The following is a 15,419-nucleotide window of genomic DNA, read 5'->3' as shown; positions in this document are numbered from 1 at the left end:
TATATATATATAATGATTATAATAATCATTAGGCATGCAGCTACAACCAACCGTTTCTCTTCACTGTGGCATCGTAATTCAAAAAAAAAATATATATATATATATATATATAAGGATAGATAGATGGAAGAACGGCGGCAACCAAACAAACAAATAAGTGAAAAATAAGGAAATAGTTCCAGAATGAATAGAAGAAGAAAAGAAAAAAAAATAATAATTAAAAGCGGTAATAGTGTGGAGGTAAAAGTGGCGTTGACGACGGAGAGGTGTTTGTGTTTGTGTATGTGTTTTTTTTTCTCTCTTTGTGGTTGTGTGAGGTGGGGAGTTTTGTGCCAGTGCGGGCGTGTGTGTTTGTGTGCTTTTTTTAAAAAAAAAATCCGGTGCTTCTCTCCAATTCACTAGCCGTCATTCAATTTCTTTTGTTTTTCGTAATGTATGAATTTTTTCTTTTTATCTCTCTCTTTTTCTCTTTTTCTCTTTTTTTTCTTTCTTTCTCTCTCCCTCCTTGTGTGTGTATGTCGCTGTGTTTGCGCAATTCCTAACTTTTTTTCTCCAGTGGAACAACAGATAGACGGTGAAAATATGCGTGTACACGTATATTGATATGTATATATATATATATATATGTGTGTGTGTGTGATATTCCCTTGTGCTCACTTATCTCTTCTTCTTCCTTCCTTCCTTTCTCTCTTAAATTCTGTAATTCCGCTACGCTTGTCAAGGTGTCCGTTACTGATTCCATATTTAACGGGTAAAATTAAGGGATTTGAGAAGACACAAGCAGGCGAAAAAGCGTTGTTATTACTACCTCTAATATTAATAACATTGATATTAATAATAATATTTATTATTGTCAATATTGTCGCCACCTGCTAGTGGTGAGCGCGTTTCACCGCCTTCATAGATATATATATTTTTCATTAAGAGATACATTTCCCACTTGAAAGAGGCGCTAACTGTGGAGGAGGAAAAGAGGGGGGGGGGGAGGAGGTTGAGGGAAGGCGCGGTTTCTCTTCACACAAACACTGAACTCACCCGTTGCATTAAACATTTGATTTCTTTAAACCCACGCTTCTGATGGACACGTCGGGCACCACGTCTTCGGCTCTCGTCATTTGGGGCAGCACTGGCAGGCGGCTTCAGTTCACACGGCAAGACCTCCGCATGCCTGAAAGTGTAAAGGAGCGGTCGAATCATAACTTCTTTGAGAAACAATGGGATGCCGTGGCGGGGTTTTGGATGAATCGCGTGGTGAAGGAAACTGCCCTGCAGCATGCGACCGTGGATGATATTGTGAGGTGTATCATTAAGGATATTGAGAGGCGCTGGGAACAGCGGAAACGGGAGAAGGCGCTCTACAAGAGACGGAAACGGCTTCTGGACCCACAAGGAACCCCCGCATTCGGTGTTCCGTCGCCGCATGTCCTGTTAACAAATTTTGTTTCACTGCAGATGTACCGACATCTTTCACTGAGTGAAGGGCCACTGGATGAGTTACTGCGGGCGGTGTTGGGCAAAGTAGAGGAGGTCGCCAAGGAGAAAATAATCAATTATCAAGTGCTTGTGGATGACGGTGGTGATGCATGCGGCAGCGGTGGCGGTGGAGGTGGCAGGGATGGAGAGGTGGATTTGGAACCAGTGGGGAAACGGCTAAAGATGGAGGAGAGGAGGGCACCAACAAATGGGGAGGAGGAATCGAATGGCGGTGAGGCGGAGGAGGAACTGGAACCGCCTGCTTTTGACGATCATGTGGCGCTTGTATGCACACTTTCCTCGAAGTCTAGTGCCGCTAATGTTGTGGCGGAGCTTCACGGCAGTATATTTGACTCACGCGCGATTATGTGCCGCTTTTACGACTTGTAGCGTGTTGCGTAGAGATCAGAAGGGTGTTATGTTGGGTATCCAGTATTTGCCTTTTTTTTTTCCTTCTCAACATCTTTTTATCACATTTGCTTGTATTGAGGACAGTTTGTGTACCTTTCTGTCCGTTTGTGTGTTTGTATGTTTGCTGGCCGTGGCAGAGCCGCTGTGAGGCTAACAGGGGAGATCGTTTGGTTGGTTGTCTTCGCTTTCTACTCGTGTTGCGCTGTTATTGGTGTTGCCGCTGTTCTCTGTTGGATTTATTTGGCATTAATAATAAACTTTGTTTACACCCAGGAGGAGGGGGTTCGTGCGCAAAGGATGCAATTCTTTCTTGAAGGAGGTTGTAGTTGCGACACCTCTCTTGTCAATATTATGCTTGACTCTTGAGCCGACCTCCTGCGTTAGCGCTAAAATATCGCTATTATCTCACTCACTCACTCTTCCCCAGTGCCAACTGTAGTCGTCTGTCTGTCTGTCTGTTCTTTGTGTTACTGCACATGTTCCCATGCTCATATTTTGTTTTTTTATGTTTTTATTTCTCAGTTTTGCGCGTTGCATTGTCACTCTCCTAAAGTCATTTGTAACTGGAAGTGGAGGTGGGGAGGAAACAAAGCAAAACCAAAAAAAAAAGAAAAAAATACAAAAGGGAGTGTGGATTTATGAAACCCATACCAGTAGCCATGAACCGTAGCGTTCGGCGTGCGGCACTCATGACACTGCAGCCCCTTGTGTGTTCCGGCACTTCCGCAAGGTGCATCACCACTGGTGAAAATCACAGCTTTCGCCCTGGCCGTGTAACGCTTTTTTTACGCTCTCTTTTCGTAGCCCTCACACCTCAACGTCTCCGCTCTCGTATGGCAACGGGCATGCAACGCGGCATGGAGCGTGTACAAATATTAGAACAGGAGCAGTTATGGTTGCAGCGTCATGGCTCTCCATTGCGCATTTTGGGACTCCCTGATCATGCTGAATTACCGGAAGTACGCGCCCGGTATCGTGAGCTCGTATTAGAGACACATCCAGATAGTCAGCAACGAGTAGAGGCGGTGAGTGGAAATGGAACTGAGCGATACGACATGATCCAAACGGCTTATGCAATGGCCACTAACCCAACGAGCCTTTGGCATCAAAATGGCGCGGCTCCTACGCTTCGCCGTGGTCTCGCCTCTGGAAATTCTGCTAGTTTGCATGTGACTCTCTTCGCTGTGATGTCGTATGTCATGATGGGCCTGGTGGCGGTTATTTTTTCTCTTGTAGTGGTGAGGCACCTGTTGGAGGGAGCGCTGCGGCTACTGGACCCAAAATTTTATGCATTTATGACCCAACAGGAGGAGGAGGAGCGACGGCGACAACTTGCTGGTGAAGTGGTGGATACCGATCCCAAGCGACTTGCCCCAACAGTTGTGAAACGTCTCCTCTTCCCTGGCCGATTTGTACATGGTGGAGGCTCTGGGGACGATTTCGGTTATAATAATATTTCTGAAAGTACAGGCGGTAACAGTCCTGCCGATTGATTGAATGCAACGTGAGTCATGATTTATATCGCATGCTGGTGTTATTACTTTTCTCTTGTTAGTTGGAGTTATTTGGTTATGAACTCTCAGTCTTTATATATATATATATATTATACATATGTGCGCATAATGTGTGCTTGTATGTGAGCGGTGTTGTTGATCTTACCGTTTGTGTTATTGTCCTCTTTATTTTTTTTTTCGATGTGGTTAGTTATGTAAGCGTCTTACTCGATTTATGCCACTTTTTACCTCAGAAGAACCAATCATTGGCGAGCAGATGGTCTGTGTGTCAATGTGTCACACCTGGTACAGTTTTTACAATAATAAATGATAATTACTTTTATCATTACCATCATTACATCATCTGTTGGTTGCTCCACGTTAACGGGGTTATTTCTCTCCATATCTTTCCTGTATACATTCACGTGTATTCATCGATATGCGCTTAACTTTGCACTGTTTCCACTTCTCAACCGTTTCTATCTTTTTCTTTTTCTACTTTTATTTTGTCTATTTCTTCTGTTCACCCGCCTGTTTGTGTTTTTGTGGATGCTGAAATTCAGATCACGGCGGGGTGCACTGCTGCCGTGCGCCGTCGCTTAGGTTTGTGATTTTTTTTTCTTTTCTTTTCTTTTGTTGAGTTGGTTTGGGTTTTATTTTACCCTCCCCGCTCCCACAGAAGGTAGGAACTGACAGGTGAGTGGTGTAATTAAGGTAACGCAGTAGGGCAAGTGTACTTATATACACGCATACACATACATAAACAAAAACATACACATACATATAGGTACAAGTGTTTGCATATATATTTCTCTGCTCATATATTTCTAGTGATTATTAGGGAAAGAGAGGGGTGTCAACAAAGGGAAAAAGAAATATAGGAAAGAAACTTAAAAAGAAAAAAAAATTATATATATAAAGTGCAAGAAGGGGAAGGAAGATTACAAAAAAAAAAAAAAGATAATAGTAGCAAGAAAAGGAACCGGTAAGAGAAGAGGTGGAAGTTCAAGAGAGCGAAACACCAAAAACGACAAGAGGAGGGAAGTAAATTTTCATTAGGAACTGTGTGCATAGTGGGAAGGAAAATTGGGATTAAAGGGCCGATACGACTGGGCGTGTGGCTCGCGGAAGTGAGGGCGGACGAACGAACAAATCAAAAGACACAAAGGAGGGAGGGAGGGGAGGGAAAAAAAAAAACCTTAAATCTATATCTCTAGGTGCTTACATATTTTTGACGGGAAACTTTCCAGGTTCAGCACCCCTTCATATACTGGTGTTACGCAACGAGGAGGAGGAGGAGGAGGGGGGACAAGTGGTAGACTGAAAGATCTTTCGTGTTTGTGTTCGCGTAAGTCATTTATTTTTCGTTTTGTTTTGTTTATTCACCTTCCTTCGTATTTGCTGGCTGTTGTTGGCAACAAATCGGAGTAGCACCGGCGACTGGCGTTGCTGTTAAATTATACGTTCGTTAGTATGAGCAAAGACGGGAATTGCGGCGGCTGTTCAGCCCCATGGGGGAAAATGCCACAATCGCCCATGACGCCCCTCTCCGATGCGAGGGATTCTCCAACCGCCCCGCTCTGCAGCCACAGCGCCTTCAGTAAAGTCAACAAGGAGTCATCTGAAGAGGAATCATTTGTTGTGGGTAAATATCAAACCTCCATGTGTCCCATATGTCTTGAATCATTCACACATGAGAACCCCGCCGTGGTGGTGGGTTGTGGTCACAGTTTCCACCTGCAATGTGTTGAGGATTGGCGGCAGCGTTCCCCCATTTGTCCCGTGTGTATGATTGTGTTACGTGGTGATGGATTACCAATGCATACGGGGAGACAATCCCAGCGTCCCTCTGAAGTGTCACCTTCGCAACGGAAGGGTCGTGCAACAACATCAACAATGACATCAGCATCATCAGGAACAACATTTATGGTAACGGCAGGTGGAGTTCATGGTCGTGTGTTGGACACGAAACCTCCTTCGGTAGTCAACGCTTCAGCAGGAGTGGAGGGATCTGGAAGTGTTGTGGATGTTGGTAATGTTTCATTTTTGTCGCGGGTGCGGCGTTGCATGAAATTCTGTTGCACATGTGAGGATGATTTGTGATGTACTGCTTTGATAGGCGTTGGCTCTGAGTTTGTTATTTTTGGGCGCTTTTGGTAGAGTAGTTGTTGCTCGTGTTATCACTGCTGTGGTTTCCACGTTGGCGTTTCTTTCTTTTTCTTCTCTTCTCTTCCTTTTTTTTGGTTCCATATGTTTCTTTTTTTTTTTCCTTTTCTCCATCCTTTTTTTTTATTTGGACTACACAGTTGTTCTGCTTGAGTGTTACTTATGAGATATTGTTTCTTTTTTTGTTTTTTGTTTTTTTTTTGTGTGTTTGTTTTATTGTGACGTTCTCTCGCGCGCGTTTATTGCCCCTTCTCAGTACTTAATTGTTTTCTTTGAGTTGGTCTCTGTTCGCCCACACTCTTTCCCCACTTTTTTTTGTTTTTTTGTTTTTGTGCGTGTGTGGTGTTCACCGTGACCAGCAAAATAAATAAATAAATGGACAAATAAATAAAAAATATATATATATATAAATGTTAAAGAAAAACAAATAACAAAGAAAAAAAGAAAAAAAAGAAAGAAAAAAATATGAGAAAAATGAGATATGGAAATGAATTGTGCCTCCCTCTTTTGAGTTTTGTTTTGTTTTTATTTCACCACTACTACTACTACTACCACCACCATCCTCTTTCTTTTTTTTTTCTTATTATTATTATTATAATTATTATTATTCTGCTGCTGTTGCTGCTGCTGCCGTGGCGTATTTTGTTTATGTTTCAAAAGTTCAGGGGGAATGAATATAAAATGAGTGGATGTGTGGTTAATTGGATGAAGGATTGGGAAGAAGTTGTTGTTTTGTTTTAGTGAGTGATGAAATTTGAATAAATGTTGACATCATTTCGTTTGAATCAAATAAATGAATGCGTGGAAAAGTGAATGAATGTATGGAAGGAATTTGGTTTCAGGGAATATTACCAAATGTTGAGGCCGCAGCTTCTCCGCTTCCTCCAAATTATATTTATTTTAAAAAATATATATAAAGGGAGTGTGGGTGGAAGTGGAAACAGGAAATGAAGGCAGAGGCGGAAAAGAAAACTTGCGTGTCAAAAAGAAAAAAAAATGGAGGGGAAACAAAACAACAACAACAACAACTGCGCATTCGTTTTCAGTTTTTGATTTTTTCTCCTTTAAAAATTATTAAAGTCTCTTGAGCATTTGTTGTTGTTGTTGTTTTGTTTTGTTTTGTTTAGCAGTGTGCAGTACTAAAAATATGTGTGTGTGACTTGCATGGAGGAAGGAGAAAAGAAGATGCTGATTTCTTTCTTTTTTTCTTTTTTCTTTGGTTTGTGTTGATAATAAACGCCCCCACGAACTTTTGAGCAAATAAACAAATAAATAAATACAGAAGGTGTGTGTGTGTGTGTGTGTGTGTGTATTGGATTGGATTGGAGGGGAGGAGGAGAAGAAAATGAAAGTTAAGTGAAGTGAATTTTTTTAAAAAAAAACAAGAAAAAAAGGCAAAGAATAAAGAAAGGCAACGTAAATGCTAGAGGGGTGAAACTTAATGGTGAGTGAGAGAGATGAGAGTATAAAAGGAAGATGATGAAGAAGAAGTAAAAAAAAAAAAAAAGAGAAAAGGAAAAGAGCGTATGAGGAACGAAATCTTCCCTATACATACGACCAATTCCCTCATTTTTTTCATAAATAAATAAACAAATAAATTATATGATATACAAATAATATATATATGATATATATAATTTCGAGTATAAGTTTTTATTTACATGAATCTCTGTTCGCTGCTTTCTTTTTCTTCTTTGTTTCGTTTTCTTTTTTCTTTTTCTTGACCACTGTAGTCACTTCCATGTCATTCACCTTCTTCTTATTCAGTTTTTTACTTTACTTTCTTTCTCTCTCTTTTTTTCTTTTTGGTGTGTTATTGCCGTTGATTTCGTCTTGCTGCTGAAGTTTCACAAGTAAAATAATAATTAAAAAAAAAAAGACAACAAATATCTGTTTTTTTTTGTGTTTGTGTTTGTGGAGGGGAGGGCAATGGGTGGTAGTAGTGGGGAAATCGTAAGAAATGAAAAAAGAAAGAAAGATAAGGGGTATGGAATATAAAATAGTAATAATAATAATAAAAAAAAAAGTAAACAGAAGGAAAAATGATAATGATAATAGTAATTATAATAATTATAATAATTGCAAAGCAAAAAAAAAAAAGAGTAAACCGAAAAACGGCTTTATTTTTCTTTTGCAACACGAGTTAAAGTTTGCGTCGCTTTTATCTCATCTGATGATAACAATTGAGGATGAAAGGATGAAAGGATACGATAGGAAGGAAGAGGGAAGAGGAGAGGAGAAGGGTGTGTTGATTTGCAACGTCACCTGCGCACGTCAAACCGTGGCCGTGTATTGTGTATGGATTGAGCGTCTGTGGATATATATATATATTTTCTAGTGTTTCTTTTCCCCCTTTTTTTGTTTTGTTTGTTTCATTTCTCCACCGCTCTTTCCTTTTTTTTTTTTACCCATCTACACCATTTTCATTTTCATCTTCATTTTCTTCTTTTTTTTCCCCTTTCGTTACTCTTTTTTTTTTCTTTCGTTTTTTATTGTATTTAGCGGGGATTTGTACACTTTCCTCTCACGTGGCGCCCCTTCTTTCTTATAAGTTATTCACTATCTTTCCTGTATGTTTGTGTTTTATTTAAGTCTCCACTTTCTTTTTTTTTTCTTTGAAAGGACTGCCTGCGACTCTGGGTGATGGCAGTGCCCAAAAAATTTGGTGTACTTTTCTTTTCTTTTCTTTTCTTTTTTATCTCTTACTTGCGTTTTTTTTTTGTTTGGGTTTGTTTTGCATCTTTTCCTCCTCCAGCTTTGTTATGTACTTCCCTGCGGGTCAACTAAGTAAAACAAGACAAAACAAGCAAGCGAGCAAAAGGCAGATACGTGCATAATCTATTTATCAATTGCTATGTATACATTTGTATCACTCATGCTGTGCTTGCGCATGCGTATTCCTGCTATCGTGTAGTACATATTAGCCAAACCAGGTTTCCGGTTTTATTCCTTCAGCTTTTTTTTTCTTTCTTTTACTTCTTCCCGTGCATCACGTTTTCTCCTCTTGTAATAATAACAACACTTTATTATAATTATAATTATCATCATTATTATTACCATTATTATTATTATTTATTGCTTTACTGCCCCCATGTGTTTTGTTTCTTCATTTTCTCATTTTTCTTCTTTCCTTTCTTCCTCCCTCTTCTTTTTTTTTAAAAAAAAATTGATTCTTCTGTGGTTGAACGCAAACGACGACCCCTTTTTATACAGTTATTTAGATCTATACGTTGTGCGGTTAGCTTTGTACTATCCGCCTTCGTCATTTTTAGGCGTTTTGCTCGGTTTTGTTCCCCCTCTTCTGTTTTTTTTTTAAAAAAAAATTGTCAAAAGAGAGAAAAAGAAAGGAAAAAGAAAGGAGAGAAAAAAACAAAAGAAAGCGAAAATTTCACTTGATTTGTATTTCTGCATGAACGCTGCCAGTTATAGTGGCTCGGGACTGGCCTCAGCAGCTACAGTGGAAGATGTCGTCAAACCTGACACCATCGCTGCAATTCTCGCCCAACTAAAGGAACAAGACGTACGAATAGGACGATTGGAAGCTGCAGTGGAGCGTAGTGCCATAAACCGTACGCATTTCGATATTTTAACAATGGCGGGTGTCACGGCGGATTTCGTGTGCGATGAGATTTCGTTTCACAACCGCAGCACCGTCGAGTTTAATGCGCTGCCGTGCAAAGTAACATTGGATTACCCTTGTGGTGAGTTGTCCATTCTTCTGGATGATGCGGACAGCGATTTGTCCTTCCTTGGTGTGACTCTTCGAGTTGACTGCATCACGGACTGCCATCTGCTAGTTGATCCCGACAATTGCAGCGTTGTGGTGGACACCAACACGAGTAAAATAACGGACGTAACACAGTTGGTCCTCGTCGGTCCTACGCAGGAGGCAACACGGGAATTATATGAAGCACTGAGAGATGTGGTTGCGCAACGACGCCCTCCCTGTTCACCAGCACCAGACACCGCCACCACCACAACTCGAAATAGCAGTCGTGCACTCATTAACCGCAGTGAAGGGGAGTATGAATCAACCTTAGGGGGTGACGGCAAGTTGTTTAGTATTGAAGCTACACCAAACAATGCAGGAACAACGCGAAACAATGTTGATGCCAGCAGTTCACCGCGTTTGCAGCTTTCCAACACGCTGCCGTGTGACCGCACCGCTCACACGCCGGTAGACCCGCGGCGCCCCAATACTTTACCGAGTTTTAGTGCAAACCGAAAGGGTACACAACAGGAGTAGCGTGCGATTGTGGTGGGGAGCCTCAAACTTGAAATACGGTTGAGAGGGGGAAGGTAGACAGTGTGTGGCATTGAAATAACAACAATGCAGCGTATATAGAGGAGAAACAAGGAAGAGAGAAAGAGGGAAAGAGTGAGAGTGAGAGTGAGAGTGAGTGAGTGAGGGAGAGAAAGGAAAAGAAAAAAAAATATGAGCGGATGCGATTAAAACAATCGTACAAATATAAAATTAAATATAGAATGATATTTGACACCCCTAGGTTCCCAACCGTTCCCCTCTTCCCTGAGCAATAACGATAACGTGCGGGTCGAGGTTAGGGAAAAGTGCACGAGGTGCAACACGCGCAAAGTAAGCCACTAAAGCGGTTAAAGGGGGAAGAGAGGGGTTAATAAACTGAGAGCGGGCAGATCCTCAAACTTATAACAAAGGAGCTGTATCACCTCTGTTTTGTCTGTGTGTGGGTATGATGTCCACGAGGGATATTTTCAACCTACAGAGCGTATATATTTATGTGTTTTGTTTCATTCCCAAAGGGATGGTGGAAGGGGGCGGTGACGGTGAAGGGGGGATAAGGGGTAGGGGGAGGGGGAAAGAAAGCAAGAAAGAAAGAGAAAAGAAAAAGGAAAGAAAGGAGGGAAGGAGGAGGGAAGGAGGTGTGTGTGTGAGAGAGAGAGAGAGAGAGAGGGCACAGTTTCGTTTGAGTATATGAGGTTTCTTGGGGAGGGGGGGGGGAACATTGTATAACCAACTGTGGAGGAATATGTAATGGAATAAAAACACATCAATGCCGTGGTATGTGTGTTTCCTAAAGATGCAGAATGCACTCGAGGTCAAATATTCGTTTGTTCCTTTTGCTTTCATTCCTATCCACCAATCTGTTAATGCAAATGTACAAATTAATATATATATATATATCCGCAGGTCCCGACGTTTATGCGTTACGTCTTTTTTCTTTTTCCCTTCTTCCCTCATAGTGCTTCATACTTTCAGTTGAATGCTACTACGAGGATCGATTGATACTTTTTTCTTTTCATTCTCCCACTTTTCTTTTTTATTGTCCGAGTGGTGGTAAGTGGCCATCGTACTTTATTTTTTTGTTTTTGATTGTATATTTTCCGCTACTTTTGTTATCTTCGTGTGTCTTTCCCAATCCAGGTTGTTAATCACCTTATCCATATGCTCCACAAATCTCATTCCCTGTTGCACTGTTTTCCATGTGTTCTTTTCTTTTGTTTCATTGCTGTTAAAAGGTAGATCTGTGGGCCGAAGTTACACGGAACGCGGTGCTGTTTGCTGCGCCATTCGTGTTTTCGTACTGTATTCGGGCTGCATATTGCCTGTGATACACTACATTTTGCTGTGAGTCACTCGGTTCATTTCCTTGTTGCTGCTGTTGTGACGCTCGATCATTTGTTTCATACAGCTGACGAGCAGTTCATCACGGTTAGTAGCTCTTTGTTGTTTTCTCAATGGAGGTGGAACTGGAGCCATTTGCCTCTTGGCTTGTGTGCCTTTTCTCTGTTATAAGCCATGTTACCTTTTTACCAACGGTGCATCATTTCTTCAAACAACGCTACGTGTATGAGGCGGCCATGGGTATTTTTGGGATGACAGCCTCCCTCATGTATCACATTTGTCAGGTACTTAACGCGGAGATAATCCTTGATGAAGCCGGGTGGCATCGTGTGGATAATATTCTTGTTGTCTCATTCCTTGGTGCATGGAGTGTGTACATGTGTGCCTTCCGTGACCTCTTTACAGAGCGCTGCTCGAAGTACTGCCTTTTGATGATGTGTGTCTTATTTCAAGCGAGGGGGGCGTGGAAAGCCGTAAACACTATTGTCCCAGTATTTATTTGCATTGGCTTTCCCATTTGTGTTTACGCATATCGCTGGCGTCTTCCAAGCGTTTTCCCGAATCGTCTTTTCGGTTTCGCCCTCGTAATGGCAGTTGCCGTTATTTTCTTCATAAAGGGCCTTGATGATGAGAATGATCCCTACAAGATGTATCACAGCCTGTGGCACTTCTTCTGTGGAATCGCATCATATTTGATGTGGACGCTACTTAAGGTGCCAGGAGTAACAGGTGTAATGGGAAAGAGCATTCATGTGTAATGAGTAATGGTTTCCTTATTTTCCCCTTTGGAAATATTGCTTGTGATACCTGATAGAGGTATATGTTTGAGTTGCAGAATTGGCTTGTCTACTCGCACAAGCGTGCATTATTATGGCGTTTTGTGCTGTCATTAAGCCATATCGTAATGTCCCGTTCCATTCACTCAACATTACCGCTTGTAACGCTTTTCATATCTTATCTTTGGTTTTGCTTCCGAGTGATCCCTTTTGTCCTTGTTTGATACTATCTGGAGGCTTCTATTCAGAACACTATGGAATATACGGAATTCGTACCCTAATGCGTTGTTGTGTTAACGGCGTGAAACGCTGGTGGATTAATACCGTGAGGAGAGAGGAGGTTGCTGTATGCGGCATCCGGTTTAGCAAACTCTGCCTTTGTTTTCTGTTTCCCAATCCTGACTTTGGAGGTGTGTTGATATTGGTTGCGGTTGCCTTTTGCGTTTCTTTCCCTTGCGACCCAGGGTGCCACTGTGTCGCTTCTCTCTCTGTGTGTATGTTATCCGTTTATTTATGATGGGTACTATATCCTTTTTATGTGTAAAGCATAATATTCCTCTTCCCACTCATTCCCTGTTGCACTGTTTTCCATGTGTTCTTCTCTTTTGTTTCATTGTTGTTAAAAGGTAGATCTGTGGGCCGAAGTTACACGGAACGCGGTGCTGTTTGCTGCGCTATTCGTGTTTTCGTACTGTATTCGGGCTGCATATTGCTTGTGATACACTACATTTTGCTGTGAGTCACTCGGTTCATTTCCTTGTTGCTGCTGTTGTGACGCTCGATCATTTGTTTCATACAGCTGACGAGCAGTCACTGTCCAGGGAGAATGTACTCTGTTCATTGGGAGGAAGATGGTATCGCGTCATGCTTTGCTTCTCTTTTCTCTACAGCAAGTTATGCTGCATATATGCCGACTCTGCAGTATTTCTTAAAAAAGCGTTATGTGTACGAATCTGTCTTTGCTATATTCGGCATTACAGCCTCCCTGATGTTTCACCTCTGTAACTTATTGGGTGTTGAAATTTTTATGGACGACGCTGCGTGGTTTAGGGTGGGCAATATTTGTTTAATTACCCTCATCGGTGCTTGGAGTACGTACATTTGTGCGTTCAGAGACTCCTTTGTGGAGCGCTTCACTAAGTACTGCTTCCTTCTCATATGTATCATTTGTCATGCAACTGGCCCTTGGACACCCGTAAAGTTGCTCACCAAAGGGGCATACGTCAGTTTTCTTGTTCCCATTTGTGTTTACACATATCGCCGGCAACTCCCGGCCGTTTTCACGCGCCGCCTACTCGTGTTGGTTTTTGCCGTGGTGATTGCTTTGTCTTTCCTTTTTATTTCCCTTGATGACGAAAGGGATCCCTTCATGTTTTTCCTAAGTGCATGTCGCTCTCTCTTCGGCATCGCATCATATTTGATGTGGACGCTACTTAAGGTGCCAGGAGTAACAGGTGTAATGGGAAAGAGCATTCATGTGTAATGAGTAATGGTTTCCTTATTTTCCCCTTTGGAAATATTGCTTGTGATACCTGATAGAGGTATATGTTTGAGTTGCAGAATTGGCTTGTCTACTCGCACAAGCGTGCATTATTATGGCGTTTTGTGCTGTCATTAAGCCATATCGTAATGTCCCGTTCCATTCACTCAACATTACCGCTTGTAACGCTTTTCATATCTTATCTTTGGTTTTGCTTCCGAGTGATCCCTTTTGTCCTTGTTTGATACTATCTGGAGGCTTCTATTCAGAACACTATGGAATATACGGAATTCGTACCCTAATGCGTTGTTGTGTTAACGGCGTGAAACGCTGGTGGATTAATACCGTGAGGAGAGAGGAGGTTGCTGTATGCGGCATCCGGTTTAGCAAACTCTGCCTTTGTTTTCTGTTTCCCAATCCTGACTTTGGAGGTGTGTTGATATTGGTTGCGGTTGCCTTTTGCGTTTCTTTCCCTTGCGACCCAGGGTGCCACTGTGTCGCTTCTCTCTCTGTGTATGTTATCCGTTTATTTATGATGGGTACTATATCCTTTTTATGTGTAAAGCATAATATTCCTCTTCCCACTCATTCCCTGTTGCACTGTTTTCCATGTGTTCTTTTCTTTTGTTTCATTGCTGTTAAAAGGTAGATCTGTGGGCCGAAGTTACACGGAACGCGGTGCTGTTTGCTGCGCTATTCGTGTTTTCGTACTGTATTCGGGCTGCATATTGCCTGTGATACACTACATTTTGCTGTGAGTCACTCGGTTCATTTCCTTGTTGCTGCTGTTGTGACGCTCGATCATTTGTTTCATACATCTGACGAGCAGTTCATCACGGTTAGTAGCTGTGTGTTGTTTTCTCAATGGAGGTGGAACTGGAGCCATTTGCCTCTTGGCTTGTATGTGTCCTCTCTGTGGTGAGCCATGCCACGTTGGTGCCGACTGTCTATCATTTTCTGAGAAAACGCTATGCATATGAATCTGTCTTGGGTGTCTTCGGCCTTACAGCATCCCTCATGTATCACATTTGTGAAGCATTTGATGCTAAGTTTTTCATGAGCAGTCTTGCGTGGCATCGTGTGGATAATATTCTTGTCATTTCCCTCCTTGGTGCGTGGAGTGTATATATGTGTGCGCTCCATGACCCATTTGTGGAACGATTTACGAAATATTCATTAATGATGTTATGCCTTATATTTCAAACTAGAGGCCCATGGGAGGCGGTAAATTCGGTATTTCCCGCTGCTGTATCGTTTTCAATACCCATTGGGGTGTATGTGTACCGCCGGCGGATCCCGGCACTCGAAATTGGGCGATTAGTTGGGTTTATCCTCATCATGGCCGTTGCCGTTATTTTCTTCATAAAGGGCCTTGATGACAAGAGGGATCACTTCAGGATGTATCACAGCCTGTGGCACTTCTTCTGTGGAATCGCATCATATTTGATGTGGACGCTACTTAAGGTGCCAGGAGTAACAGGTGTAATGGGAAAGAGCATTCATGTGTAATGAGTAATGGTTTCCTTATTTTCCCTTTGGAAATATTGCTTGTGATACCTGATAGAGGTATATGTTTGAGTTGCAGAATTGGCTTGTCTACTCGCACAAGCGTGCATTATTATGGCGTTTTGTGCTGTCATTAAGCCATATCGTAATGTCCCGTTCCATTCACTCAACATTACCGCTTGTAACGCTTGGTTTATCACTGGTGCTTGAGCATGTGAGAGACGCTGTCGTGTATATGTGAAGTGAGGGGATGATTTGGTCTTTGCAGCATTATTGTTTTTTGTTCCGAAGGAGGCCACGGTGTGAAGAAGGAGGAGCTAAAGAAAAAGCATTGAAACTTGGGGGTGAATACATTGTTTTTCTTATAGGTTGTGAAAGCATAATCATCCTTTAATATTATTATTATTATGTTTTCTTTTCTGTTTCCGAAAACGTTGAGTTTGTGAACAGCGAAAAGAAAAGAAGGTGCGCGTAGAGTAAAATGTCAGTATTATCATGATTATTTTGAGGTG

The 15,419-nt window shown here is 41.8% G+C and overlaps 11 protein-coding genes across 11 annotated transcripts; 10 read left to right on the top strand and 1 right to left on the bottom strand.

Moving 5' to 3' along the window:
• Positions 1 to 1,239: 1,239 nt before the first annotated feature.
• On the top strand, positions 1,240 to 1,863 carry TbgDal_VII7180 (hypothetical protein, conserved; the record flags this gene model as incomplete). The annotated part of the gene is made up of 1 exon (XM_011776805.1): positions 1,240 to 1,863. One exon carries the CDS (start codon positions 1,240 to 1,242, stop codon positions 1,861 to 1,863), a length of 624 nt encoding a protein of 207 aa, XP_011775107.1.
• Positions 1,864 to 2,522: 659 nt separating this feature from the next.
• Positions 2,523 to 3,377, top strand: TbgDal_VII7170 (chaperone protein DNAj, putative; the record flags this gene model as incomplete). The annotated part of the gene is made up of 1 exon (XM_011776804.1): positions 2,523 to 3,377. The coding sequence occupies one exon, from the start codon at positions 2,523 to 2,525 to the stop codon at positions 3,375 to 3,377; it is 855 nt and encodes a 284-aa protein (XP_011775106.1).
• Positions 3,378 to 4,850: 1,473 nt separating this feature from the next.
• On the top strand, positions 4,851 to 5,480 carry TbgDal_VII7160 (hypothetical protein, conserved; the record flags this gene model as incomplete). The annotated part of the gene is made up of 1 exon (XM_011776803.1): positions 4,851 to 5,480. The coding sequence occupies one exon, from the start codon at positions 4,851 to 4,853 to the stop codon at positions 5,478 to 5,480; it is 630 nt and encodes a 209-aa protein (XP_011775105.1).
• Positions 5,481 to 7,503: 2,023 nt separating this feature from the next.
• On the top strand, positions 7,504 to 7,881 carry TbgDal_VII7150 (hypothetical protein, unlikely; the record flags this gene model as incomplete). Its single annotated transcript, XM_011776802.1, has 1 exon — positions 7,504 to 7,881. The coding sequence occupies one exon, from the start codon at positions 7,504 to 7,506 to the stop codon at positions 7,879 to 7,881; it is 378 nt and encodes a 125-aa protein (XP_011775104.1).
• Positions 7,882 to 8,952: 1,071 nt separating this feature from the next.
• Positions 8,953 to 9,789, top strand: TbgDal_VII7140 (hypothetical protein, conserved; the record flags this gene model as incomplete). Its single annotated transcript, XM_011776801.1, has 1 exon — positions 8,953 to 9,789. One exon carries the CDS (start codon positions 8,953 to 8,955, stop codon positions 9,787 to 9,789), a length of 837 nt encoding a protein of 278 aa, XP_011775103.1.
• Positions 9,790 to 10,296: 507 nt separating this feature from the next.
• On the bottom strand, positions 10,297 to 10,761 carry TbgDal_VII7135 (hypothetical protein, unlikely; the record flags this gene model as incomplete). The annotated part of the gene is made up of 1 exon (XM_011776800.1): positions 10,297 to 10,761. One exon carries the CDS (start codon positions 10,759 to 10,761, stop codon positions 10,297 to 10,299), a length of 465 nt encoding a protein of 154 aa, XP_011775102.1.
• A 497-nt stretch (positions 10,762 to 11,258) lies between these two features.
• On the top strand, positions 11,259 to 11,903 carry TbgDal_VII7130 (hypothetical protein, conserved; the record flags this gene model as incomplete). Its single annotated transcript, XM_011776799.1, has 1 exon — positions 11,259 to 11,903. The coding sequence occupies one exon, from the start codon at positions 11,259 to 11,261 to the stop codon at positions 11,901 to 11,903; it is 645 nt and encodes a 214-aa protein (XP_011775101.1).
• A 112-nt stretch (positions 11,904 to 12,015) lies between these two features.
• TbgDal_VII7120 (T. brucei spp.-specific protein) lies at positions 12,016 to 12,438 on the top strand (the record flags this gene model as incomplete). Its single annotated transcript, XM_011776798.1, has 1 exon — positions 12,016 to 12,438. The coding sequence occupies one exon, from the start codon at positions 12,016 to 12,018 to the stop codon at positions 12,436 to 12,438; it is 423 nt and encodes a 140-aa protein (XP_011775100.1).
• A 309-nt stretch (positions 12,439 to 12,747) lies between these two features.
• On the top strand, positions 12,748 to 13,404 carry TbgDal_VII7110 (hypothetical protein, conserved; the record flags this gene model as incomplete). Its single annotated transcript, XM_011776797.1, has 1 exon — positions 12,748 to 13,404. The coding sequence occupies one exon, from the start codon at positions 12,748 to 12,750 to the stop codon at positions 13,402 to 13,404; it is 657 nt and encodes a 218-aa protein (XP_011775099.1).
• Positions 13,405 to 13,516: 112 nt separating this feature from the next.
• Positions 13,517 to 14,050, top strand: TbgDal_VII7100 (T. brucei spp.-specific protein; the record flags this gene model as incomplete). The annotated part of the gene is made up of 1 exon (XM_011776796.1): positions 13,517 to 14,050. The coding sequence occupies one exon, from the start codon at positions 13,517 to 13,519 to the stop codon at positions 14,048 to 14,050; it is 534 nt and encodes a 177-aa protein (XP_011775098.1).
• A 215-nt stretch (positions 14,051 to 14,265) lies between these two features.
• On the top strand, positions 14,266 to 14,910 carry TbgDal_VII7090 (hypothetical protein, conserved; the record flags this gene model as incomplete). The annotated part of the gene is made up of 1 exon (XM_011776795.1): positions 14,266 to 14,910. The coding sequence occupies one exon, from the start codon at positions 14,266 to 14,268 to the stop codon at positions 14,908 to 14,910; it is 645 nt and encodes a 214-aa protein (XP_011775097.1).
• Between the last annotated feature and the right edge of the window lie 509 nt (positions 14,911 to 15,419).

Source organism: Trypanosoma brucei, chromosome 7, assembly GCF_000210295.1.
Source record: "Trypanosoma brucei gambiense DAL972 chromosome 7, complete sequence".
Lineage (NCBI taxonomy): Eukaryota > Euglenozoa > Kinetoplastea > Trypanosomatida > Trypanosomatidae > Trypanosoma > Trypanosoma brucei.
The sequence above is the reverse complement of the archived record's forward strand: the minus strand, read 5'-3'. Positions and strand labels throughout refer to the sequence as shown.